At 34.7% G+C, this 24644-nt stretch overlaps 4 protein-coding genes across 4 annotated transcripts; 1 reads left to right on the top strand and 3 right to left on the bottom strand.

Moving 5' to 3' along the window:
* Nucleotides 1–8185: 8185 nt before the first annotated feature.
* On the bottom strand, nucleotides 8186–10425 carry LOC140829598 (uncharacterized). The gene is made up of 8 exons (XM_073192913.1): nucleotides 9843–10425; nucleotides 9648–9746; nucleotides 9521–9577; nucleotides 9344–9442; nucleotides 9216–9272; nucleotides 8972–9147; nucleotides 8419–8882; nucleotides 8186–8327 (listed from the first exon to the last, which is right to left on the bottom strand). The coding sequence occupies exons 1-8, from the start codon at nucleotides 10162–10164 to the stop codon at nucleotides 8186–8188; spliced, it is 1416 nt and encodes a 471-aa protein (XP_073049014.1). The 5' UTR covers nucleotides 10165–10425.
* On the bottom strand, nucleotides 10418–12224 carry LOC140830614 (uncharacterized). The gene is made up of 4 exons (XM_073194018.1): nucleotides 11990–12224; nucleotides 10829–11551; nucleotides 10579–10749; nucleotides 10418–10498 (listed from the first exon to the last, which is right to left on the bottom strand). Exons 1-4 carry the CDS (start codon nucleotides 12005–12007, stop codon nucleotides 10424–10426), a joined length of 987 nt encoding a protein of 328 aa, XP_073050119.1. The 5' UTR covers nucleotides 12008–12224; the 3' UTR covers nucleotides 10418–10423.
* Nucleotides 12225–12229: 5 nt separating this feature from the next.
* On the top strand, nucleotides 12230–14947 carry LOC140830613 (ribulose-1,5 bisphosphate carboxylase/oxygenase large subunit N-methyltransferase, chloroplastic-like). Its single transcript, XM_073194017.1, has 6 exons — nucleotides 12230–12792; nucleotides 12889–12917; nucleotides 13126–13337; nucleotides 13463–13588; nucleotides 13953–14357; nucleotides 14438–14947. The coding sequence occupies exons 1-6, from the start codon at nucleotides 12293–12295 to the stop codon at nucleotides 14651–14653; spliced, it is 1488 nt and encodes a 495-aa protein (XP_073050118.1). The 5' UTR covers nucleotides 12230–12292; the 3' UTR covers nucleotides 14654–14947.
* A 266-nt stretch (nucleotides 14948–15213) lies between these two features.
* LOC140830612 (rhamnogalacturonan I rhamnosyltransferase 1-like) lies at nucleotides 15214–21505 on the bottom strand. The gene is made up of 8 exons (XM_073194016.1): nucleotides 20662–21505; nucleotides 19745–19812; nucleotides 19580–19668; nucleotides 19338–19500; nucleotides 17937–18226; nucleotides 16330–16534; nucleotides 15803–15960; nucleotides 15214–15704 (listed from the first exon to the last, which is right to left on the bottom strand). Exons 1-8 carry the CDS (start codon nucleotides 20915–20917, stop codon nucleotides 15434–15436), a joined length of 1500 nt encoding a protein of 499 aa, XP_073050117.1. The 5' UTR covers nucleotides 20918–21505; the 3' UTR covers nucleotides 15214–15433.
* Nucleotides 21506–24644: the final 3139 nt, after the last annotated feature.

Raw genomic sequence — 24644 nt, 5'->3', positions numbered from 1 at the left:
TATTTTGGAAATCAATTAGGCTATTTATTTATTTAGTTGTGCCGATAATTTTCCTAAAATAAAAAAATATATATATTCATTAACCTTTATCACCTTTGTTATAATAAAAATATATATACAGTTTTGATATCTTGCATACCTACTATGCATACCTTTATTTTCACAAAAGTGTGCATGGTAGATGAGCAGGATATCAAAACTGTATATTTCATAAATATATGTATATATATATATATATATATATATATATATATATAAATATACCACTTCAATTGTGAATTTTCTTATATCTCTTTGTTCATTCAAGTTGGCCAATTCAATTATTAGGTTATCTTAAGGGGTTTTTTTTGTAATTCATTGTCCATCTTAAATGAGTTTGGACATTAATACATATTCCTCTTTATTTCTTAAATTTTATGCCAAAAAATTATTTTTTTAAAAATTTCCTTGTTCATTAAAGTTAGCAAATTAAAATAATATGTCTTTTTAATGGTTTTTTTGTTATTCATTGTCCATCTTCATATAAATATACCACTTCAATTGTGAATTTCTTTATATGTCCTTGTTCATTTAAGTTGACCAATTAAATTATTAGGTTATCTTAACGGTTTTTTATAATTCATTGTCCATCTTAAATGAGTTTGGACATTAATACATATTTCTTTTTATTTTTTAAATTTTATGTCAAAAAAATTATTTTTTTAAATTTATTTGTTCATTAAAGTTAGCAAATTAAATTAATATGTTTTTTTAAGGGTTTTTTTGTTATTCATTGTTCGTCTTTGATAATTTGGGCATTAATTCATATTCTTCTTTATTTTCTAAATTTTATGACAAAAAATTATTTATTTACATTTCTTAGTCAATTTCTTAAGGGTTTTTTTAATTCATTGTCCATCTTAAATGAATTTGGACATTAATACACATTTCTCTTTATTTCTTAAATTTTATGCCAAAAAAATTATTTTTTTACATTTCCTTATTCTTTTAATTTAGCAAATTAATATGTCTTTTTAAGGCGTTTTTTGTAATTCATTGTCCATCTTTGATAAATTCGGATATTAATTCACATTCTTCTTTATTTTCTAAATTTTATGACAAAAAATTATTTATTTACATTTCTTAGTCAATTTTTATGATTCGTTGTTCATCTTAGATATATTTAGACATTAATACACATTCTTCTTTTTTTTTTCTTCTAAATTTTAAACTTAATTTATGATATAATCTTTAAAAAAATTTAATCAATATAATCCTTATAATAAATATGAATTATATTGATAGTTTATTATCATTTGTTATATATTACAATTTTACATATAATTTTTTTAACTAAGTATTATATATTATTTTATTTATATATGTTTTTTACTATGTATACTTATTTGAGTTGTATTATGTTAAAATTTTATTTTTCTTAAATTATTAATCACCAATATTAATTTATAAATGATTCATTCTGATATAGAATTAATTATCTATGATATGTATTCTAAAAAACATAGAAATTAAATAAAATCCGCAATGTATTAAAAGTTAGTAAAAACAAAAGTGATATTTACTTTAAAAACAAGTTTACTGATTTTATTTTAACATTATTTTGATAATTTAGTCAATTAAGATAATTTTATTTGATGTTTGTATACATGTCAAAACGGGCTGACGGGGCGGGCCAGCCCGTAACCCGCCGCAACCCGCCATTAGACGGGGCGGGGCGGGCCTCTAAATGGCCAACCCAGCCCAACCCATCTTGGGCCGCGGGTTAGGCGGGCCAACCCGTTTATTATTTTTAAAAAAATACTAAAAAATATTAAAATAAACATAGAAGAAAAATATATTTCAGTCAAATAATTTAATAAAAAAAACTTAAAAACATTGAAATAAGACATTGAAAGCATACAACAATCAATATAATCTATAAAAAAATAAAGTGATTATTCTAATTCACACAAGATTTCATCGTACATATGTACTAAAAATTAATAATATCAATGAAACCTTTAAATGTGAACTCTCTTTTGTAGTATACATTTCTCCAGTTTCTTAAAGATTTGTCTTCACAAGAAAACAAAAATTAACGATCTTAAGGGTTTGTCTACATTTGACACCTAGCTCTTACCATCCACATTTTCTTAAAAAGTGAGAAATATTAGAAGAAACAGAAAGTCGAGGAAACATACGGTTGTAAATTTCAAAAAATATTATGTGTTCAACAATACACATACTTACTTTATTTACTATATTATTTCGATAATTCTGGATTAGTTCGAGTTAAACATTAAAAAAAGGGAGGAGACTGGAGAGTATAACATCTTCAAAAAAAAAAGAAGCATAGAGATTTTACCAGAGTGATTGAAGTTAGGCACATGCGTAAGGAAGAAATAGGAATTTTTATATAAAACTTAAAAATATAAAATTCTACCCTAATTTGACGGGCTTAGGCACATGAGAAAAAATAATGAAGAAATAGGAATTTTTATATAAAATTTAAAATATAAATTATACCCTAATTTGACGGGTCAACCCGTTTGGCCGCAACCCAAACGGGCTCAATCCGTTTGGCTCCGCCTCCAAACGAGCTGTTATTTTATTAACCCAACCCGCTCAATTTTTATGAAGAGACGGTCCGACCCGACGGGCCTGATCCAATTTGACAAGCCTAGATGTTTGTCTATGTGTACTCTATTTAAGTCAATTTTAGTTCTGATTTTGATAAAATTCACTATTCTGTTAATTTTATTTTTATTGTTTTTTTTTTCATTTTGAATAATATTTGAATGAAAAATAATTTTGTTGATTTATCATATAAAAGAGCTGTATTATGTCGCGGATTGAAAAATGTTATATAAATAAGTGAATATATATTATTTATAATCATGATATAATTTTATGTATTGTGTTTCGATATATTTAGATTGATAAATACTTATAAACATGATGTTATTTAAACGACTTTAAACATTATCTAATTTTCGTTATTATATTTTTCATCATCTGTACATTATATGAAATACAATAGATCTCCCGACTTATCCACAACCGGAAGGGGACAATTTAAAAAATGGGATTACGTGGGCAAAGATTTAAAAAACAAGGAGTCTGACTTTTTTTTTAAAAAAGAAGGAGTTGACTCTTGATTAGTTAAATTAAACCTTAATTAAAGTTAACTTCCTAAATTGATTAATTATTAGTTGTTCTCTCTCTTTCTTCCCATTCCACGCACAAAATCCCCACAAAATTCCCAAAGCTTCCCAAATTTAAAGAACTCATCTACCGCATCTACCTCTTCCGCGTATCAATAAATCGAAATTGACCACGGTTGCTCAAGTATTGTGGCGCTCATTCCTCAGATCCAGATCTAAATCTACTCCTACATATTGTTCCCCCATTCTTCTGTAAATACGTCTGTATTTGAAGAAAAATACAGTAAGTTTGCTCCATTTTCTTTGACCAGTTCATTATTTTCATCATTTCATGCAGCGATCGACCAAAAATAAGATGAATAATCCGTGTCGTTCATGGATTTTTGTCGAAGCAAAAAAAGAATTCTTCGTGGTCGACCAAAGAGAAATTATTCATGGTCGACCACAATCGTAATGGTCGACCAAGTTCTTGTTTTTTCAAAAATTAAGTTGGTCGACCGTGAGCTTATTTTTTCAGAAATTAAGTTGGTCGACCAAGTTCTTGTGGTCGACCACATAACTTCATGGTCGACCAACTTATTTTTTGGTCGACCATGTGCGTTTTTTTTTTGTTTTTACAACATTTTGCCCATTCTAATTATCATATTTGTTTGTGCACTTTGTAGATATGCCAACAGTTATTGTTGTTCATTTTGATGGGAAATGGGAAGTGACAGAGGGGCTGGTTTATAAATGGAATCCAGGGGCCAATGCAAAGTTTGTTGCTATTCCAGTGGATGATGATATTTGTTATTTTGAAGATTTAAAAAGTGAACTATACAGAGCTGGGAAAGTAGAAGACACTTCCAACTTGAGGTTGAGTTATCTACTAGATTTGCCGTGCAACATTCAACCAATTTATATAGAGAACGACCATGATTTGAAAGCATATTTGTATCTTGGTTGTCCGAGAAGTAGGCCAGTACTTCAAGTTGAAATTGAATGTGTTGCTTCTTTTGATTATTGTGATAATTTGCACGGAAATGCTATTGATGAGAACAATTGCAATATTAACGAACAGAGTCATTTTGATGATTATTTTCACTTGAATATTGTGTCTGTGGATCGTAATAATAGCATTGATTTTTTCGACGAAGCGCATAATGTGGATGCCATGCCTGTGGATCGTAGTAACACATTCGACGAAGCGCATAATATGGATGTCATGCTTGTAGATCGTAGTAACACGGACGAGTTACATGATGAAGCACGTGATGACATAATTGAGGGCGAGGCAGATTTGGTTCAAAGCAATGATGCAAATTTGGTTGTGGATGTGGCTCTTGATAATGACACATTTTCATTCACGGATGGTTCGAACTTGTTTGTGGGTCAAGAGTTTCCAAACCGAGAAGCGGTGAAAAAAGAGCTAATTAGAATAAGTTTGGAAGCTTGTTTTGAATTTGAGACGGTAAAAAGTAGCAAAAAGGTGTACGCCGTAAAATGTGTAGTGTCTGATTGTAAATGGAGAATCTGGACCTCTTTGATTAAGAATGATTCACGTGCATTCTCCGTTCGAACATATTGCAATACACACACATGTGGTTTGACTGGGAGAGGAAAGAGAATCCGTGGAGCGAGTTCTGCTGTTGTTCGTGATATGTTGGTGGATAATTTCCAAGGTCATCCAGTGCCTATTGTACCAAAAGCGGTGATGGCGATGATGCGCAATAATATGAATGCTGATATATCATACTACAAGGCTTGGAAAGGGAAAGAACTAGCAGACAATATGTTGAAAGGTGATCCTACGCAGAGTTTTACAAAATTGAGCTGTTATTTGCACATGGTTGAGCAGATGAATCCAGGAAGCATAACCGACATATTTGTCGACGAGGAAAATCGATTCAAGTATATGTTTCTTGCTTTTGGTGCATGCGTTAGAGGATATCGAAGTATGCGAAAAGTTGTATCAATTGATGGTACATGGTTGAAGGGCAAGTATAATGGTGTTTTATTGGTGGCATCGACACAAGATGGAAATTATCACCAATATCCTTTGGCGTGGGGAGTCGTAGATGTCGAGTGTACTTCTTCGTGGAGTTGGTTTTTAACGAAGTTGTTAGAAGTAGTACCAGACGAGGATGAATTGGTGATAATTTCTGACAGGCATCAAGGGATCATTAATGCAGTTTCTACCGTCTATAGAAATGCGCATCATGGGCATTGTACGTGGCATTTATCCCAAAACATGAAGACAAGATGCAAAAAGAAGGGTGCAACCGAAATGTTTTTGCACATTGCAAAAATTTATAAAACTTTCGAGTTTGATATTGCATACAATGAGTTTAGGAATAGATATCCTGAGGCAGCGCAATATTTGGACGAGAGAGACTCACTTGATAGATGGACTCGAGCGTATTGTCCGAAGACCCGTTACAATATTATGACGACAAACGGGGTTGAGTCAATCAATGCTAGACTGCTTGAAGAAAGGAAGCTGCCAATCATTGCACTGTTAGATTCCTTGCAGAGACTGGCATCATCTTGGTTTGCCCGATATCGCCACGCATCAATTGCAAGTAACACTAACTTGACCCCTACGATCGAGGGGATCCTTCGTAGCAGGTTCACAGATGCCCAAGGAATGCAAGTTTTTGAATTAGGACGTATGGAGTTTGATGTTAGGAGTCGTGGACATTCGGCCATAGTGGACCTCGAATCAAAAAGATGCACATGTCGAGTTTTTGATATTGATAGAATCCCATGTGCTCATGCCATCGCAGCTAGTTGGTTATCGAATATTGATTTATATGATATGTGTTCACAGTACTATTCTACAATGTCATGGTGCATGGCTTACTCAGAGACTGTGTATCCCGTTCCGGAAGAAAATGAATGGCCACGCAACATTAATTTTCCATTGGTGTTGCCTCCTTTACTAGAGAAGAGAGTTGGCAGAAGAAAACAAAACAGATTTCCTTCAATTGGTGAATTCAGCAAAAGATAGCTTGAGGGTCGACCATTATTTTTCTTTGGTCGACCATTATTTTTATTTGGTCGACCATCAAGCTATCGGTAGGGTGATGGTCGACCCTTAGCTTTGTTAGGTCGACCATCAATTGCATTGTCGACCATTAGCTTGATGGTCGACCATTAGTTTTCTTTTGGTCGACCATCAATCTCATGGTCGACCATTAGCTTGATGGTGAGTTTTGTTTTTTTTCAATATATATTAATAATTGTGCAAAACATGTAACATTATTGTGATCGTGACAAAAATACTGAGATTGTGATGAATTGATTCGTATGTAAATTAAAATATATAACGTAATCTTGAATTTACGATATTTATTTTTTTGAAAAATATAAAAATAATAGCATGATTCACATTTAAATTGAAACGTATAACATTTTTTAGATCGTGACAAAATACTGAGATTGTGATGAATTGATTCGTATGTAAATTAAAATATATAACGTAATCTTGAATTTACGATTTTTATTTTTTTGAAAAATAAAAAAAAAATAGCATGATTCACATTTAAATTGAAACGCATAACATTTTTTAGATCGTGACAAAATACTGAGATTGTGATGAATTGATTCGTATGTAAATTAAAATATATAACGTAATCTTGAATTTACGATTTTTATTTTTTTGAAAAATAAAAAAAAATAGCATGATTCACATTTAAATTGAAACGCATAACATTTTTTAGATCGTGACAAAATACTGAGATTGTGATGAATTGATTCGTATGTAAATTAAAATATATAACGTAATCTTGAATTTACGATTTTTATTTTTTTGAAAAATATAAAAAAAATAGCATGATTCACATTTAAATTGAAACGCATAACATTTTTTAGATCGTGACAAAATACTGAGATTGTGATGAATTGATTCGTATGTAAATTAAAATATATAACGTAATCTTGAATTTACGATTTTTATTTTTTTGAAAAATAAAAAAAAAAATAGCATGATTCACATTTAAATTGAAACGCATAACATTTTTTAGATCGTGACAAAATACTGAGATTGTGATGAATTGATTCGTATGTAAATTAAAATATATAACGTAATCTTGAATTTACGATTTTTATTTTTTTGAAAAATAAAAAAAAAATAGCATGATTCACATTTAAATTGAAACGCATAACATTTTTTAGATCGTGACAAAATACTGAGATTGTGATGAATTGATTCGTATGTAAATTAAAATATATAACGTAATCTTGAATTTACGATTTTTATTTTTTTGAAAAATAAAAAAAAATAGCATGATTCACATTTAAATTGAAACGCATAACATTTTTTAGATCGTGACAAAATACTGAGATTGTGATGAATTGATTCGTATGTAAATTAAAATATATAACGTAATCTTGAATTTACTGATTTTTATTTTTTTGAAAAATATAAAAAAAATAGCATGATTCACATTTAAATTGAAACGCATAACATTTTTTAGATCGTGACAAAATACTGAGATTGTGATGAATTGATTCGTATGTAAATTAAAATATATAACGTAATCTTGAATTTACGATTTTTATTTTTTTGAAAAATATAAAAAAAAATAGCATGATTCACATTTAAATTGAAACGTATAACATTTTTTAGATCGTGACAAAATACTGAGATTGTGATGAAACCCTAAAACCCTAAAAACCTAAACCCTAAACCCTAAACCCTAAAAACCCTAAACCCTTGAAACCCTAAACCTAAACCCTAAACTAGATAACAATGGTCGACCAAAATAACAGTGGTGGTCGACCAACACAATATTATGGTCGACCATAAAAGGTAAAGGTCGATGGTCGACCACAATAACAGTGGTGGTCGACCAACACAATACAATGGTCGACCCTAAAAGGTAAAGGTCGATGGTCGACCAAAATAACTCGTTTATGGTCGACTAACAGAATTTGTTAGTCGAACCATACAATTTTTGTTCCACCAAAATCGAGAGTGGTCGACCAACAAAATAACACAATAATCAGATAGTCACAATAATCATCAATAATGACATAAAATTGTCAGATAGTCACAATAATCACCAATCGTTAAGGAACATATTACAAGCTAAAAAGTATCTAAACTGAGAAACTAATGTATCATCTAAAGTTAGTACTACTTGCGCACTCCTGGACAGAGAGTATCCGGCAACCGCTAATACAAAAGCTCCTGAATCTTCGCTGTGAAAAAAAAACGAGATGTTAATATTTATTGTTAACATTAAAAAAAGAATAATGAAGTTATATTTTAAAAAGAAAGTTGACAACGTACTGTATAATCTTGGCACGGAATTCATCATGTAGTTTTATATTCCATGGCCTCTCGGGGTGTGGGTTGTTCCCAACAATGGATAGCAGACGAGCAGCGTTTATAAGTATAGGCTCTATGTCTTCATTCAGATCTTTGAATTTGGGATCGTGCCTTCGCTGCAAGTCATATATAATGCACTTATTCACCCCTGTCACGAGTTTTAGCAAAAACCAGCGCCCATCTGTGTAGACAGGGATGAGAATTCTTCGCGCCTTTTCCCACGAGAGACACGGCCATTCTGGATCACTACCTTTGACTTTGCTCACAATCGGTGCCAGATTTATGTTGAAATCGATATCTTTAGCTTCGGCCAAAACTGATATCGCAGAGTAGAAATCTCTGTCCATCAACGAATCATCTGCCGACATCACTTCAGGATGTCGGATCTGCATCTCAAGCAATCCACGGAGAGCTTCGCTGATGTGCTGAGTTCAACATAACAAAAGGTTTTCAAAGTTTTAAAAGAAGTTCTCTACAAATTTAAACTTTATAAAAGATTTATTTAAAAGCTTACAAGGAAAGTGACACGCGAGTTTGCGATAGCCATGGGCCCGTAGAACGACTTCTCATATTCGGCATAAAAACCTCGAATCCTACTGGGCGAACGGTCGAGCATCGAGGCCCTAACTCGCGCAAGCGAGTTGTTTACCTTCAGTGTCACGGTCTCCGCAAGTGGCCTCACACCGGCATCTATAAAATGATCAATTGTAACAACTTAAATGCAAATATGAACAATAAACAAGGTACAGTTTAATAACCTCTCGACGTGGTCGCCTCGCCTCCTGACATACGCGCATCTGGAGTCACTTGAATATCTGAAAACATAAAATATATTGTTTAATATACTATAAATAAATATAAATATAAAAAATGTGCATTACCTCACCTCCTGCGGACTCTTCTGGAATGGCTTCAAGGTTAGGCTCAAATATCTGTTGGGTTTGGCTACCACTGCCAATTTCCCAACCCAAATTATCAGCCACACCTAACAGCGTACATTCAACAAATTAAAATAATAACAACTTTAATGCAAATATGAATAGACAAGGTTTACTGTAATAACCTCTAGACGTGGTCGCCTCACCACCTGACTTACGCGGAACCGGAGTCACTTGAATATCTAAAAATAAAGACTTTGTTGTTTAATATACTATACATAAATATCAAATCAAAAAAGTGCATTAACTCACCTTCTGAGGACTCCTCTATAATCACCGGAAGGTTAGGCTCAAACATATGTAGTGTTTGGCTAGTACTCGCAATTTCCCTAGCCAGATTATCATCCACACCTAAAAGCGCACATCAAACAAATTAAAATAATTATGAGAATTGTACTAAATCATTATACTACATAAACATAAATATAATAAATAAAATTAACTCACCAAAATCTGCCTCTGATGCTTTCCTCTTCCGCCCTCTGGTATAGACTATGCTATAATCTCTGTCCTCCTGCACTGGCATGTTAGACCTCATCTCAGCAAAACCAGCTCTAATCTGTTCAGTCAAACTAGATTTCATGTCAGCTAGAGCTTGATTTACACTCCTCATAAACACTCTGGTATCAATAAATTCTGCTGCAATCTTCACATGCAAGGACCTAACGGAATCCTCCAACTCAGTCAATCGCCGCTCGAAACGATGCTCCAAGGGTGATGGGCGGCGGGAGGGATTGAGTCCAAAGTGGACTCTAGGACCCGTACGCATAGGAGAACTGGTCCTAGAGCTGGATCTATCGAGATCACCACGACGGATGCCGGAAACGTCAGGAGATGCATGTGCAGGAGGCGTGTGCTGGACAGAGGGAGGTGAATGTCCAAAATGCCTGGGCTGGTCAGAGGGAGGTGAATGTGCAGAATGCGTGGGCTGGACTGAGGGAGACTCCACAGGGTGCTCGCTACATATGACTGTCTGACCCTGCCTCCAGAGCTCGAGTACCCTAGTGATCACCGCATCAGGCGCAGAATCAACAAAATGCCCTGGTGGTATAATACGGTGCGACTAGCTCCTCAGGAGTAGGAGTCAAAAATCCCAGACAATCCTGCATATAATTAATAAAAGAGCAAATTAATTAAAAATAATGTCCACGGTTATTTTACCAAATCAATTCATATTACTTACATCTATAGCACAATCACCGAAGGCTGCAGCGATTTCAACACCAGTTGGGGCACGGTTTGTCGCCCACGTCTTAGTCACCCACTGAAACATCCTGGGCAACATCAAACCGTCCACATCTCTTCTCCTTGCTAACTTCTGTGCCACGCTCGGATAACACTCATAAGCGAAGATCTGTAAAAAAAATTTCAATCAGTGTTACTGGTACAAATAGAGATAACAAATCCACTATATCATTCAAAAAAATAAATACCTGCAGAGGGAGAACAAAACCACCGACAAGGAAGCTGCCCTCAACTTCTGTCCGGCCCTGTGCCTCGGCGAGGTAATTATATCGTCCTAAAAGATCCTTCTTCAGACATCGGACCGCATCCCGATAGGCTACTCTACCCCAGGGATAACGGTTGAACCTATCCAAATCATCTACAAGGCTCAAGTATTTAGGATCGATCTTCGTCGTCTTTTTCCTCGTCGCCTCACCGAATACGGCACAACAAAAGTATAGACTAGCCATCTTTATCTTCTCCATGTCTAGACCAGTCTCGTTATGCTCTTGGACCATAATCTTTCCCTCCAAATCACCCAAAACAATATCAGCCTTACCGGGAAAGTGTGTGGTGGCAAATACACCTCTACCTGGTAAATCTTCGGGCTCTATAGCGCAATCGAGACCCGTTATTAAACAATACTCTAACAAAGAAAATCTAACAGGCCTTTTGCGCACCACCATCCACAGATCATCACTACTGCTATCAAGTATCTGGTTACTCATTAAGTACCATAGAATTTGGCTGGAAATTTTAAAATCTCTATAATACCTAACTAAATTACCAAAAGGCGAATGCTCGAAAAAATGGGTTCTCTCCTCGTTGTTCAAATAAAAATGAATCTTCTCAGAAATCTCGTTATATCTCGATTGAATTGTCAACTTACATCGGAAAATGGCATCCCTGCCTAATTTTCTCGGTAAATAGACCTGTGACAAAAAAAAAATATTAGTAAGGTTAGGAAAAATTTTGTGGTCGACCATAAAACCACATGTGGTCGACCATAAACCACATCTGGTCGACCATAAAACCACATTTGGTCGACCATACAAACAAATAAGGTTTATGGTCGACTTCGTCTTATGGTCGACCATAAAACGTAATCGGCCAAATAAAACATGGTCGACCATACAAACCATGTTTTATGGTCGACTTCGTCTTATGGTCGACCATAAAACGTAATCGGCCAAATAAAATATGGTCGACCATAAACTCGTTGTTTTATGGTCGACCACAAACAACGTACCATTTGTATGGTCGACCATGGTGGAAAACCATGGTCGATTACGCGCACACACACGCAACAAGCATACTAAAAATACGACTAAAATTCAGAAGAAACAAATCGAAATAAACGCGAAAATTACCACATTTTCGTCTGCCATTCCTTCCGTTGGGATTTTGAAGACTCGATGGAGACGTTTTTCAGGGAACGGAGGGTTTAGGGTTCGGAATGGAATAGGAGGGGGGTCTCTGCTGAAGTAAAGTGGATGAAGAAAAAGTAATCCATTTTAAACTTAACAAAACAGGGACATTTACGTAAATTGACATCTCAATCCTTTTTTTTAAATAAGTACAGGCTGACTACCTTTTCCCTAAATTTCCCCAACCGGAAGCTATAATATACATTGTGTCATCAACCACCAACCTCATCTGCAACTGCCAATACTATGAATACTCTCCTTTTTCTCACCCCGCCAGCATCCTCTTCCATAGTCAAAACTTCAAGGGAAACCCACCTCACTTTCTTGAAAACGAAGCCCATTTTTCAAAAATTCAACCGGAAAAGACCAGTCTTTGTAAACTCGGTTCTCTCCACGGAAACCGACACCAAAATCCCGCCAGCAGTGAAAATTTTCTGGCAATGGTTGAAAGATGAAGGGGTTGTTTCAGCAAAGACTCCGGTTAAGCCAGGCGTTGTGCCTGAAGGGCTGGGACTTGTCGCAACAAGGGATATTTCCAGAAACGAGGTTGTTTTGGAGATTCCCAAGAGGTTTTGGATTAATGAAGATGCTGTGGCGACTTCTGCGATTGGGAGTGTGTGCTCTGGATTGAAGCCTTGGATTGCTGTGGCTTTGTTCTTGCTGAGGGAGAAGTATATAGGGGAGGATTCAAAGTGGAAATTTTATATTGATGTTCTTCCAGAGTACACTAATTCTACTATATATTGGTGGGTGTAGCTCAAATTTGTTTGTTGATTGTTGTTAAGGGAGAAATGTTTGAAATTGTCTTGATGAGTATTCTACTGTGTTTTACTCCAGTGCAGGTCAGAAGAGGAACTTCTCGAAATTCAAGGTTAGCATCTTGTTATACTTGAGCTGGGTGTTTGAGAAATGTAAAAATATTTAAGCTTTACTAATTTAGTCTGGGATTAAATAATTTATCTTGCTTTATTCGACAATTCTTGCAATAAAATTAAGATGGCATCCAGAACGGTACATATTAGTTTCTTACATTTGTATATCACTTAAAGTTTTGGACATCCAACATTGTCATTCTGCAGGAACTCAGCTGTTGAATACTACTTTAGGTGTCAAAGAGTATGTTCAGAATGAATTCCATAAATTGACAAAAGAAGTCATTCTTACAAACAAGCAGCTTTTTCCATTTCCCATGACATTGGATGATTTCTTTTGGGCATTTGGAATGCTCAGATCGAGGGCATTTTCACGTCTTCGTAATCAAAATCTTGTAGTAATCCCCTTTGCGGACCTGGTAAACTCTGTGGTCTTGATGCTCTCCTACACTTTTTATTTTAAGTATCCTCGAGCTATGCTACATTACAATTCATGAATTCATTTTTAAATTTTGTTTTTTTTTATGTGATTTAATTGTTTCAGATCAACCACAATGCTAGAGTTACTACAGAAGATCATGCCTCGGAGGTTAGAGGACCTGCAGGCCTTTTCTCCTGGGATTACCTGTTTGCGTTGAGGAGTCCGTTAGCACTCAAGGCTGGTGAGCAGGTTAGCTTCATTACTAAGTCTTGAGTCCCGTCTATGTTAGAGTTCAATAATTGCCCAAGCTATCGTGCAATTGCCTATGTGACATGGTGATCGAACTGTACATTTGGACTGCCTTGTTATTCAAATGAATTGTGTTTCTCTATTACGATCACTTGTAGTTTTTGATCAGCGGATGCTCGGTCTTTAATTGGTAATAAATCCAAGGCATGTGTTCGATTCCAGTAATTTCATGTTGGTAAAACTGTTGAGAATTTGCTATGATGTCACTTGATATTTAAAATATTTTAACTGAATTTTTATCGTCAGCTGGAGCTTAAACAGCTGGAGGCGCTCACTCCATGCTATCCTGATTTTTACATGACAGGTTTTTATCCAATATGATCTGAATAAGAGTAATGCTGATATGGCTCTGGACTATGGGTTTTGTGACTCAATCTCAAGCCGTGATGCATTTACATTGACGTTGGGAATATCAGAGACTGATGATTTTTATGCTGACAAGTTGGATATAGCTGAGATAAATGATTTAGGGGAAACTGCTTATTTTGACATTAAGTACGGCCAACCTCTTCCAACGGCTATGCTTCCATATCTTCGGCTGGTAGCACTTGGTGGAACGGATGCTTTTCTTCTGGAGTCGATTTTCAGAAACTCCATTTGGGGGTTCCTTGAATTGCCTGTTAGCCGTGCAAATGAAGAGCTAATATGCCAAACTGTTTGCCGAGCATGTGAATCTGCATTATCTGGATATCATACGACCATTGAAGAGGTAACCATTTTATCTGTTTATCCTCTTCGTTTCATCCATTCGACTTCCAGAACACAAATAAATATTCAAGCAAATGACAGGATGAAAAGCTGAAGGAGGGAGGGACCCTTAGTCCAAGGCTTCAAACTGCAGTTGGTGTAAGATTAGGAGAGAAAAGGGTATTACAACAAATATATGATGTCTTCAAGGAAAGGGAGTTGGAATTAGATGCACTGGAATATTACCAAGAAAGGAGACTTAAAGATCTTGGTCTGGTCGGGGAGCAAGGTGATATAATCTTCTGGGAACCGAAGTAAGGGGATAACATCGATTCTCATATGAATCTAGTGATTTCTTCAAAGGGCAAAACTTATGTTTACATGTGCAAAAATTGCGAAAAGAATTATCAGGAACTGCAGAACATATCTAGCATTTCACAGCACACTTTGATAATTTGTTGAAGAAAAGGGACTGTAAACAGTTTATTGAGGTTCACTTCTTGTAAAATAGTTACGGACGAGGGAATTTTTAGATTGTTTTTGCATCGTGTGGTACTCTACCTGCCGAGTGTTAACAGGCGTCAATTGTACATCATGAATGTTAAAAGGCAATGCACGTCTCAATATACTAAACCCGAATAATTGAATAAAAAGCACACTTGATGTTTATTCCATGACACTCTTTCGATAAATGGGTTGTTAGTTCTGCTCATGACTTTCTCATGACAGAAATTACAAGGAAACCAGTGTGTATAATATAGCTGTGTTATCAAGGGAGAAACACTGCTTCAACAAATAGGAGAAAAGAAAAACAAAAAACACTACGGATGCTAAATCCTTGAGGCAGTAGCACCTTTTTTCTCATTTTTACCTTCTTCCATTGTTATCGGAACTCGAATGAAGCCCACATCTTGACTTTCCTCGGCAAGACCTTTCAACTAAACATATGGCAATTTCCTAAAATGCACGACAAGTGCTGTCCATATCCATACCTAGCTTGGCTTATAAAAGAGGATATAATTTTTTTCACCACTAAAGGCACGTATGCAGGTCGAGTTACTGAATATCTAATAAATTTCAGACATATATTTCACCGGACTATACTGTGGTTGTATTGCCGGGACTCGATGAGTATCCACAATTCATACCTTCACATAAGCATTCTTGAGGATTTGCATAGAAATAATCTTCTTCTTTAGGCTTGTCGGAAATAACCCTTCTACGAATTGGCTGACCTGTTCTATTTTCATGAGCCTGCCGAACAGCAAAGGAAAATTCATCCCACGATAAAGTTCCATTTTGACGTAAATCCAACAATTCGACAAGTTTGGCACGATTCAGTTGGAAGGTCTTTTTGAACCCATGATACCTGCCAAAGATGGGATGAGAAATATCTTTGGAGATGGTTTAAAAGATTAATCTCATTGAGAGTATTATATCCATTATCTCAAAGTTCAAACTGGTTACCTACGATGACCTTCCACGATTCTTGCCATGTTTCCATCATAAGTGGGAACAAAAATATCACTGGCAACAGAAACCATGAAGTCAAGAGCAGCCATTTGAGACGAATGATTCTGGAATTGGCGCAAATCTTCAGGATCAAGCAACATTTCCTTTTTCAACTGTAATATAGAGATGGTAAAATTTCATCAAAGAAAGAACTTAACGACAGATAAAGAGCACAAACGGCAAACCATGTTCTACTTTTCGTTAAGGTTGTGCTTGGATTTAAGAAGATGTATTTCATATTAGTTGTCTTGCTTTAATGGACAAAATTCAATTGGAATTTAAATCCACTTCATATTAAGTTGTGCACTTGTGCAAATTCAATAGTAATTGTGGTGGATTTGATGTATTTGAAATCCTTCTCGAAATCAAATCTGTCGCTTTAAATCAAGTGCAACCTAAATGACTCCCCCTAACTATCTCATGTGAGCACTAATTTCGATAGGCACATGGAGAAAAAAGATGTGGAAAATGACGTGACTCACAATCCTCGGAAAGGCAGCTCTTAGTGTTGCAAGTCTCCTTTCACTACCGTAGATTTCACCAGATGCAATATAGATCTGAATCTTTTTATCGAAATCCAATGCTTGCAAAACCAAAGCTGTCTCTTCAGGGGTGAGAGGACATAAGCCATGAGATCTTTTCTCTTCTGATACTATTTCTTTCTCCCTCCACCAAGGAAAGGCGTACCTGAATCAAGAATGATGTGAAGAAATCAAAGGAGGCGGCAAAACAAAGGAGAGGAAGGGAGGTTTGGAGAACCCAAATTGCCAAATTTTAGCAGGAGACAAAGGTATGGGACAAGTTAAAAAATTACATGCTAAAAGCCCTAAAAATAAGAGAAGTACGCTAAGAAATTCCATTATCATAGTTTATGCATCAAGATTCATCAGCATACCAAAACGAGCATCATATATATCTACATTCTTTATTCCCACGTGAGTGGCCTAAGTTGAACACTAAAAAAAGCAAATTTTTATGTTCTCTTTAAACTTAAAAACCTTAAGACTGGAGTTGAGGCAGTCCAGACTTGTATAAATAATAGAACTAGGTATCGAGAGAGAGTCGGGCCTGACCTCTGAAGCAAAAACAACTAGATAAAGCCAAAAACCAATCCAAGTAAAATAAAAAAACATTGGGAAAGAGAGAGGAAAGGAGATCAAAATTGCAGCTGCCACAACTAGATAAGGTTGATCTTGGACTAAATTAAACTTATTCATAACCATAAATAACCACTCCAACGGTACCGAATCCTAAGGGGTTGTTTAATTTCCTAGGATGGTAAAATCACCCATCTACCGACCATGAAAGTGATTAAATTGACAAGATGATGGAAATCAATGCTATACTTATTTCTGGAGAACTTTAAGCAGGGTGGTCTGGAAACAAAAGCAGATGAATGTATAAAAGAATGAATTTATACATTTCATAATCGATAACATGTAAAAAATATTAGAAAGCTCACTGTTGGATGAAAAAATAGCAATCTTGAAGTATTAAAGTATGGAGTACCCTGTATTTTGATGGTATTAACAAAGTCCAAGACTGTAAATCATAAGCTCGCGTGACTTTTTCTCTTTTCAAAATCCTGCCAAACTTACCCATTTGTTAATCTTTCTCTATCAGGTAGTAGAAAAACACTCCATCAAAACCCAGTTCGTGAAAAAAGTCAAGCCAGGCCCATAAACAGTTCTGCAATATATTATGGTTTGGGGTATTATAAAGCTCATCTACATGAGGCCTTGATTACAGGGGCCTCATGGGATTTAAGTTCAAATAGGAAAACACGTATTCAAAAATGCATTAGCTACATAAGACAGTATAATGGCAATATTGCACAAGTGGAGAAAGATCAATTCCAAGTATTGTGACCATTATCAGGATAGTATTATATTCGACTTTTAGAGAAATTTCCGATAGATATATGTATTAGTTTCTTTATCAAAACAAGAAACTCAGGTACATTAATGCGTTCTAAAAAGTGAATTTTTCTATCACCGTGAAACAGATGTTATAGAAACAAATCTTTTGTTCTCATAAGCATATCCATGAATAATTACTGGATAATGGTTAAATTCATAGAAGCAGTTACCTCAGTCGTTTGAGATTCTCTGCTTCTTCATTGGTGCAGCCATGAGTGCAACCGGAGAAAGCCAGCATGTCCATTTCATATCTCAAATGCAATGCTAAATAAGGTCCCTTCTGTTGAATAATACGGATCAACTTGTTTCCCAGGGACTCAATCTCAGGCGTAAACTTTAATGCATGAAAATTGACACGACATCGAAGTCTCTGGAGCTCCAGAGGGATCCCATTGTTTGCCAACCGTGAGTCTGTTCGGTTGAATTGAATCACCTTGTGCTTTTCAAAGAGAGGCAGAAGCTGTATGGTGTATATAAAAATGAATAATTCCAACAAATTACTGATTTGTGAAAAGATTACTAATAAACACATGACGAGACAGAAATTACATCTCTTCAAGTAACATTGATATAAGATGTGATGGTCAAGTTTTAAACAGAGCTTAAATTTTCTAAGCAGTCATGTGCCCCATTTCGTAAGCCTTAGAAGGAACATGTGATTGAGTTTGTAAAGACAAACAAATGGAATATGAACTGTACGGCAGGCGACAACCACAGAGAAAGTATAATAAAGGTATTTGGGGAATTCAGTTGTAATTCACATAGCTCTAAGACGCTATATACATGTGTGTTGTGTTCACGCTTCGTAATCGTATTAGGGCCTTCATAAGTAAAAGGAATTTTCCTGCCAGCAGTGTTTTTCCTCTTTTCATTTCATTTTCAGTGTGTAATCATTTATTTGCTTTTCCTTTCAATTTTTTGTTTGTTGTTCCTAACTCGACATTTCTTCTCTCTGCTAATATGTGATATTTAACAACCAAATGCAGCCCTTCTCTCTTACCTTCACATATGCTTAATTTCTGGTACATGGCACAATCACATCAGATTAAAGGAAAATCGAACACTGAAATTGAACTAAATCCAAAAAACACTTTCTATGGTTGCATAAACAAAAATTTTGAGATTGGAAATAAAGTTGATATGCTGTTAAAGAAGCTCATGGGTCATTAGTTGATCTCATAAAGAGCTTCCATATTGAAGTTTATAATAAACAAACTGAAAAGTGAAATCAGTGTTCCTATTTTCAACTTTTGAATATTCATCAAAATAATTTTCAGCTGATCACTTGCTTCAGAATTGCATTTGCTTGCAACTGATTCTATTTAACAAGAACATCTCCAAAAAAGAAAATCACTTTGTTTCCCTTTGCTATAGCACGCATAGATGAGAAAAAAACCAAAATTAATGTCAAAATAACCATTGCAGAGATGTCAAAAGACATATTTATAACATAGCTCTCTGAGATTTTATACCTAACAATGAAAACAACAAATACATTCCAGTTTCGCATGGTTTATTAAAAGATCGGACTGAAACTAAAAACATTTTGTGATAATACAAGTTATATTGACCTGTTGCAGGTAGTATTGCTCACTTGACCAGCTAACTGGAGGCATCACAAGTGGTTGATATCCATATCTCAGGCCAAATCTCTTTGGTAACCTCTTGATAATTCGAACTTCATCTCTTAATGAATCAATAAAATGTCTCACATCAAAAATATCCTCAAAATTGCTGCACAATAAACCACTTAGTTTCTAAATGTGTGAATGAAATAGATATGAAAACAAATACTCCATTTCATGATATCTACCTGGGATCAGCCCAGAATGATGTCTTATCAAGCTCAGGAACAACCAATGTAAGATTTAAAAGCCGGGCAACAATTACCATATCACAAATCTGACAATTCAGGCAGCTAATTAGCCAAAGGAAACATAATAAGTTAAATATGGAGAAAGAAAAGCATAAAACTCACTGCGGATCGCATTTGATTCAAGCCACCATTGCAAGAGACTTTTAAAAAACCATTGCTTTTGTAGTTCCCTTCAAGAAATTATATTAAGTTAAACAGCTTGCATCTAACCAAATTTATCTTGATGACATGTTACTATGCCACATAGAAGTTCAAACCACATTCAAAATTTTAAATCCTTCTAAATGCTGATAGGGAGACGTGAAACAAGAATATGTGAAGTGGTTTTCAACGTATGAAGTCATACGGCTACTTGAAAACATGAAAACAGTATACAAATAAACTTCATCAGAGAAAAATGAATACACCCACTTTTTGCTGTGAAATTATGGCGAAGTTGAGACTTTTTTGGTATAGGAGAAAAAGTTCATAAGAGGACATTAATTTTTTTTATTTTGTTTCACTAGTCCCCGTCCGAGGTAAAACACAAGATCCAAAAAAAACTAGAGAAACTATTAATTTGGTGATAGTCCATCAGTTCCTAATTTTCTAAAATACCAAACTAAAACAATTCCTGGTTCGCGGTAGGATCGTAATGAAGAGAAGGCGACATTTTTACTACATTCTAAATATCTAACAATTAGCATAGAAGTATGGCGTCCATATCAATTAAAACACTAAACAATCTCTCTAGTCTCTTCACAATTCTAATAAAGACTAAACAACTAAAATCATTAGATAGCGTGAAAGCGAAAATAGACAGATGAAGAATTCAGATGCTACAAAAACAGGCCACCAACAATAAAGTTCCTTTTCTTCTACATGCAATAATCTCTCAACGCAATTCTACATTGCAGTTCTTGCATACATAGCAAAGCAACCACAAATCAGATTCATTACAAAGAATCAAGTACCAAGCAAACAATGCACCAACTCAGAAACCGCGATCCACCCGATTAGACCTAAAAGAGAATACTCACTGGCAGGAACGAGAGGCGGAGGGGAAGAAGGTAATGATCCCTCAACGCGAATCAACATTTTCGTGAAACCCGGAATTCCGCCCAACAAATGGGGGTGCCACAGCTCCCCAACCGTAACAAGTTGAACCAAACACGTCCATATCAAAATGCTAGAACACACCCTAATAAACCAAACTTGCAATCTCGTCCTCGGCGTAACATGCCCCTGTAGCGGCGGCAATTTTTCAACAAATCTCTCAGATCTAACCCCCTCCATTTAACCTCATTTCCGACGCCAAAAATTCATCACGGATTCAAGTCACTAGTATAACACATTCTTTTCACAAACAGTGGTCTGTAACCACAAGAACATGTGTACCTCCCTGTCTTGTGAAATTTGAAATGTGGGCTGGCCAAAGATTCAAACTTTTTGGCACATCACATCAGCGAGTTTCGAACAAAATCCAATTGCCCAAGAAAATTGGAGAAAAAAGATATTTTTATTTTTAAAACGAAAATTTATAGCATAGAAATACGCGGAGAATTTCGCGACAAGATTGAGCAGGTGGGATTCCTATGAAAAACGGATAAATGAACTGATAAATCTAAGTAGATAACGGTGAATTTCACGGGTGTGAAAGAAGTGAAATTAATGAGGAGCGATTTTCAAGAAATCAAAAAAAAAACAATCAAACTTTTTTCTTTTCTCTGTTTTTCATCAAATGATCTATATAGTTGGGGTGCGGAGAATGATAGCTAATTCGTTGTTGTGAGGCAAATGATGACACAGCTCCCTCTTTCTCCCTCTCCCTTCAACTCTCTTACACTGTGTGTGTGAGACAAAAAGCCAGAGATCGGAATGATGGGGGAGAGAGGCGTTAAATTTCAAATTATTTGCTTATTTTTTTACTTAGCAATTAATTATTTTTGCAAATCAAGAAAATGTGTTAAGCAATTATCTATCTATCTATATTTATTATTTGGCTATTATTATAGTAAGATTAGATAGAAGCAATGTTTAAAAACATTCCACATGTGTGTTATATTATATTATATAAATATAAATATATATATCTTTTTAACAATTTCAATTACATAAAGAATATTTTCCAAATAATAAACATTGAGTCGTTTTTTTATACTTGAATTTGATATGTTGGAAAACATTCCACATTTCCAGTGTCCTTAATTGATTTTTGAATCATTCAATATTTTTTCATCTTTTATTTTATTTTTACTTTTTTCATACTTTTTTGTTCGATTAAAATCAGCAATCTTGTCATCATATCTGACTTTCATATTTCTTTTTCATATCAGATTTGAAGTTGATTAATCTCTTTGATATTTTTCTTTTTTCCACCCAACAATCTCACTCCCAATAATTGCACTCCTTGCAATAAATAGGAATCGAACCCGTGGCCTTGGCTCTAATACCAATTGTAGGATCAAGCGCTTCCCGCTTTACCAAAAATTATAGCTGGTGGTAATAGTGCAACTCAAATATTTTAAACCGCACACCAACTCAAGCATCACGGTTCGATCGCTCTATCAAGCAAGGATAATTATTGCACCCAACAGATTATGTGTGAGGATTTAACCTATTACATAGTGTGTATCGCTCAAATGTAACCTTACACTTGAGTTTCTCTCATTCTAGCTCATTTCTTCATTTATGCTGCTCATGTTTTGAATTCTCTTCAAAATATTGTATTTAATCTTCAACCGAGCATGCTTAATTGGTCATTCAGTTTTACTCAACTAAACCAAACTGATGATGTATGCTGAAATCAACCTTTCTCATTTCATTATGTGTGGTATCAGCATCTTGCACTCCAATTCAGATTTGACTTGTGAATATGATTTGTATATCATCTTCTTAGCTTTGTAACGCATGCTGAATCATTTTATTTGGATCGCCGAGCTGATCAGGCTGATCAAAATACCACAATTGCCCATACTCAACTAATTGTTATTTTCGTACAATCAGTTTGATCTTGTAACCATCAATTTGTTTAGGTACATATTTTTGTTTATAAGATTATGATATATTTTAATAAAATTACATCTCAATAAATAAATTATATACAAAACTAAAATATATTTTAACACACTAATAAAGTATAATAAAATAAATATAATTTTATTTATATTTAAATCAAAGTATAAGTGTATTGTCCTATATTCGATGACTTAGGTCACCCATCTTATAATTGTCATAATTCAAGCATGCTCAACTATTGAATTTTCAAGTTGTGGTGTGAGATTAGTTTATTCATATTCTCTTTCACCTAGAACCATATAAGGAGTCACTCTTTGTTCGTGCAACCTCTAGGCCATGGGGATCACTCCCATCCTTCTTCGGCCTCGAGCATCACGTGCCCGTTAGTTTCCGCTTGATTCTTCCCCAAACCAAATTGTAGTATGAGATATCGTCTCTCATACCATTCTACAATGCCTCATATTTGTCCCCGTTGTACCGAAACAAGTCTTTTCAGCGTGATTATGCCCGCATTCATATACTACTTTAGAAAATTTTCAAGAGGTCACTTATCTCAGAATTTTCTTAAGTCAGTCATGTTTAAATTTAAAGTTTTTAAGTGACGAACTTCTGAAAAGAGAATGCATCTTGTTAGTATGAGTAATACTTATTAAATCTTTTATATTTTTCTCAACCATATAGTTTCATACATGCACATCTTTGGAATCTCTCTCATTTGTAAGATCGGTTCACTTATGTTTTTTTCGCCTAAATTCTATCAGGAGTCGCTTTTTGTTTGTGCAACTTCTTAGCACAGGTGATCACTCATCGTCTTCTTCGGCCTCGGGGTGTCACAATAAAAAAATAATTAAGGTTTAGTTTTTCGATGGTTAAAACTTCTATCTTTTAGTTAAATAGAACAAAGAAACAAACATTGATTATCAATCATATTTGTGACTTGAAATTAATCAACTTATAAAAAATTGTTGAATATTTCTAATGCTGTCTCCGATTTCCCCTAAATTTAATTTGCAGGATGACAAGGTAACAAATATAAGGGAATCCTTCAATAGTCTCGTTTATTGTATATAATTTTTCATTTGTAGCATTATCTTTGTTGGAATACGGATTACTAACAATCTTGATTTGATGATAACAAAATTTGTTTGTGTTGCTAACATAAATTATTAAGTGCATAGTTGATAGATGTTAAATTAGAAGTGAAAGGTTGTTGAAATATAATTACAACACTAATTAGTTTCTGACGATCAGAAGTATTTTGATTATATCTCATAACTTAGTGATGCAAATGACCAGTTGCCAAAACTATTGATTACAAAACTTAATTTGTCACAAGTCATATTTCACAACAGTTCAGTTGATTCGAATGTTATCTACACGAAATATTAGTCGAAAAATCAAGATGATAAAAACGGAACATCAATCACCTCAGTTTAACCAGGTTTTTGTATTTTAGTCATATTTCTCAGCTCATTTATCTAAATAGAATGAAGCTACCAGAATGATCTGCAGATCAATTTTATAAGTCGAAGTTATACAAATCATTTTTATAAGTCAAATTTAGAATCAGATAAAAAGAAACTACTAAACCAAGATGAAATTGCTCGTTTTGCACTTAATGAAGAACAAATTCCATATTGCAGACAATTTTATGTGTCAAACATATCGCTCTCATAAAAAATTAGAATTTAGTAATTCTTGATTCCACTGAAAACTAAGAGAAAGGGTTGCAACTTTCATGTTCATCATTTTGTCCAAAATCAAATCAAAAGTTATAATCAAAAGAAGAGAACAACTCACTTGGAACGACTCATATCAAATCAACATCTCATGTTGATAAAAGTAGCTCAATCAGACAGCTCAACTCATCTCATATCAGGTCAGATCAGCTTCAGAAAATGACAAGAAATACGAATTTGACTGTTGCAATATCAGAATTCATACATAATATTTCCAAACGGTCATATTCTTGTATCTGGCGTCTATATCATTATTGGAGGCCATA

The sequence above is a fragment of the Primulina eburnea genome, chromosome 4 (assembly GCF_022965805.1).
Source record: "Primulina eburnea isolate SZY01 chromosome 4, ASM2296580v1, whole genome shotgun sequence".
In the NCBI taxonomy this organism is placed as follows: Eukaryota; Viridiplantae; Streptophyta; class Magnoliopsida; order Lamiales; family Gesneriaceae; genus Primulina; species Primulina eburnea.
Note: the sequence above shows the minus strand (reverse complement) of the source record. Positions and strands in the feature narration are given on the sequence as shown.

What these genes read in the sequence shown, in the direction of transcription:
- LOC140829598 (XM_073192913.1), bottom strand. Translation starts at nt 10,164, where the DNA reads ATGCGTACGGGTCCTAGAGTCCACTTTGGACTCAATCCCTCCCGCCGC. An exon ending in TGAGGCGACCACGTCTAGAG is followed by an intron (nt 9,443 to 9,520) that starts GTTATTACAGTA and finishes GTACGCTGTTAG; the next exon opens with GTGTGGCTGATAATTTGGGT. An exon ending in ACTCGCGTGTCACTTTCCTT is followed by an intron (nt 8,883 to 8,971) that starts GTAAGCTTTTAA and finishes TGTTGAACTCAG; the next exon opens with CACATCAGCGAAGCTCTCCG.
- LOC140830614 (XM_073194018.1), bottom strand. An exon ending in GTTTTGTTCTCCCTCTGCAG is followed by an intron (nt 10,750 to 10,828) that starts GTATTTATTTTT and finishes TTTTTTTTACAG; the next exon opens with ATCTTCGCTTATGAGTGTTA. An exon ending in TCGGTGATTGTGCTATAGAT is followed by an intron (nt 10,499 to 10,578) that starts GTAAGTAATATG and finishes AATTATATGCAG; the next exon opens with GATTGTCTGGGATTTTTGAC.
- LOC140830613 (XM_073194017.1), top strand. Translation starts at nt 12,293, where the DNA reads ATGAATACTCTCCTTTTTCTCACCCCGCCAGCATCCTCTTCCATAGTC. An exon ending in ACTAATTCTACTATATATTG is followed by an intron (nt 12,793 to 12,888) that starts GTGGGTGTAGCT and finishes ACTCCAGTGCAG; the next exon opens with GTCAGAAGAGGAACTTCTCG. An exon ending in GGAACTTCTCGAAATTCAAG is followed by an intron (nt 12,918 to 13,125) that starts GTTAGCATCTTG and finishes GTCATTCTGCAG; the next exon opens with GAACTCAGCTGTTGAATACT.
- LOC140830612 (XM_073194016.1), bottom strand. Translation starts at nt 20,917, where the DNA reads ATGGAGGGGGTTAGATCTGAGAGATTTGTTGAAAAATTGCCGCCGCTA. An exon ending in TCATTCTGGGCTGATCCCAG is followed by an intron (nt 19,501 to 19,579) that starts GTAGATATCATG and finishes TTTATTGTGCAG; the next exon opens with CAATTTTGAGGATATTTTTG. An exon ending in GAGAATCTCAAACGACTGAG is followed by an intron (nt 16,535 to 17,936) that starts GTAACTGCTTCT and finishes TTCTTGATTCAG; the next exon opens with GTACGCCTTTCCTTGGTGGA.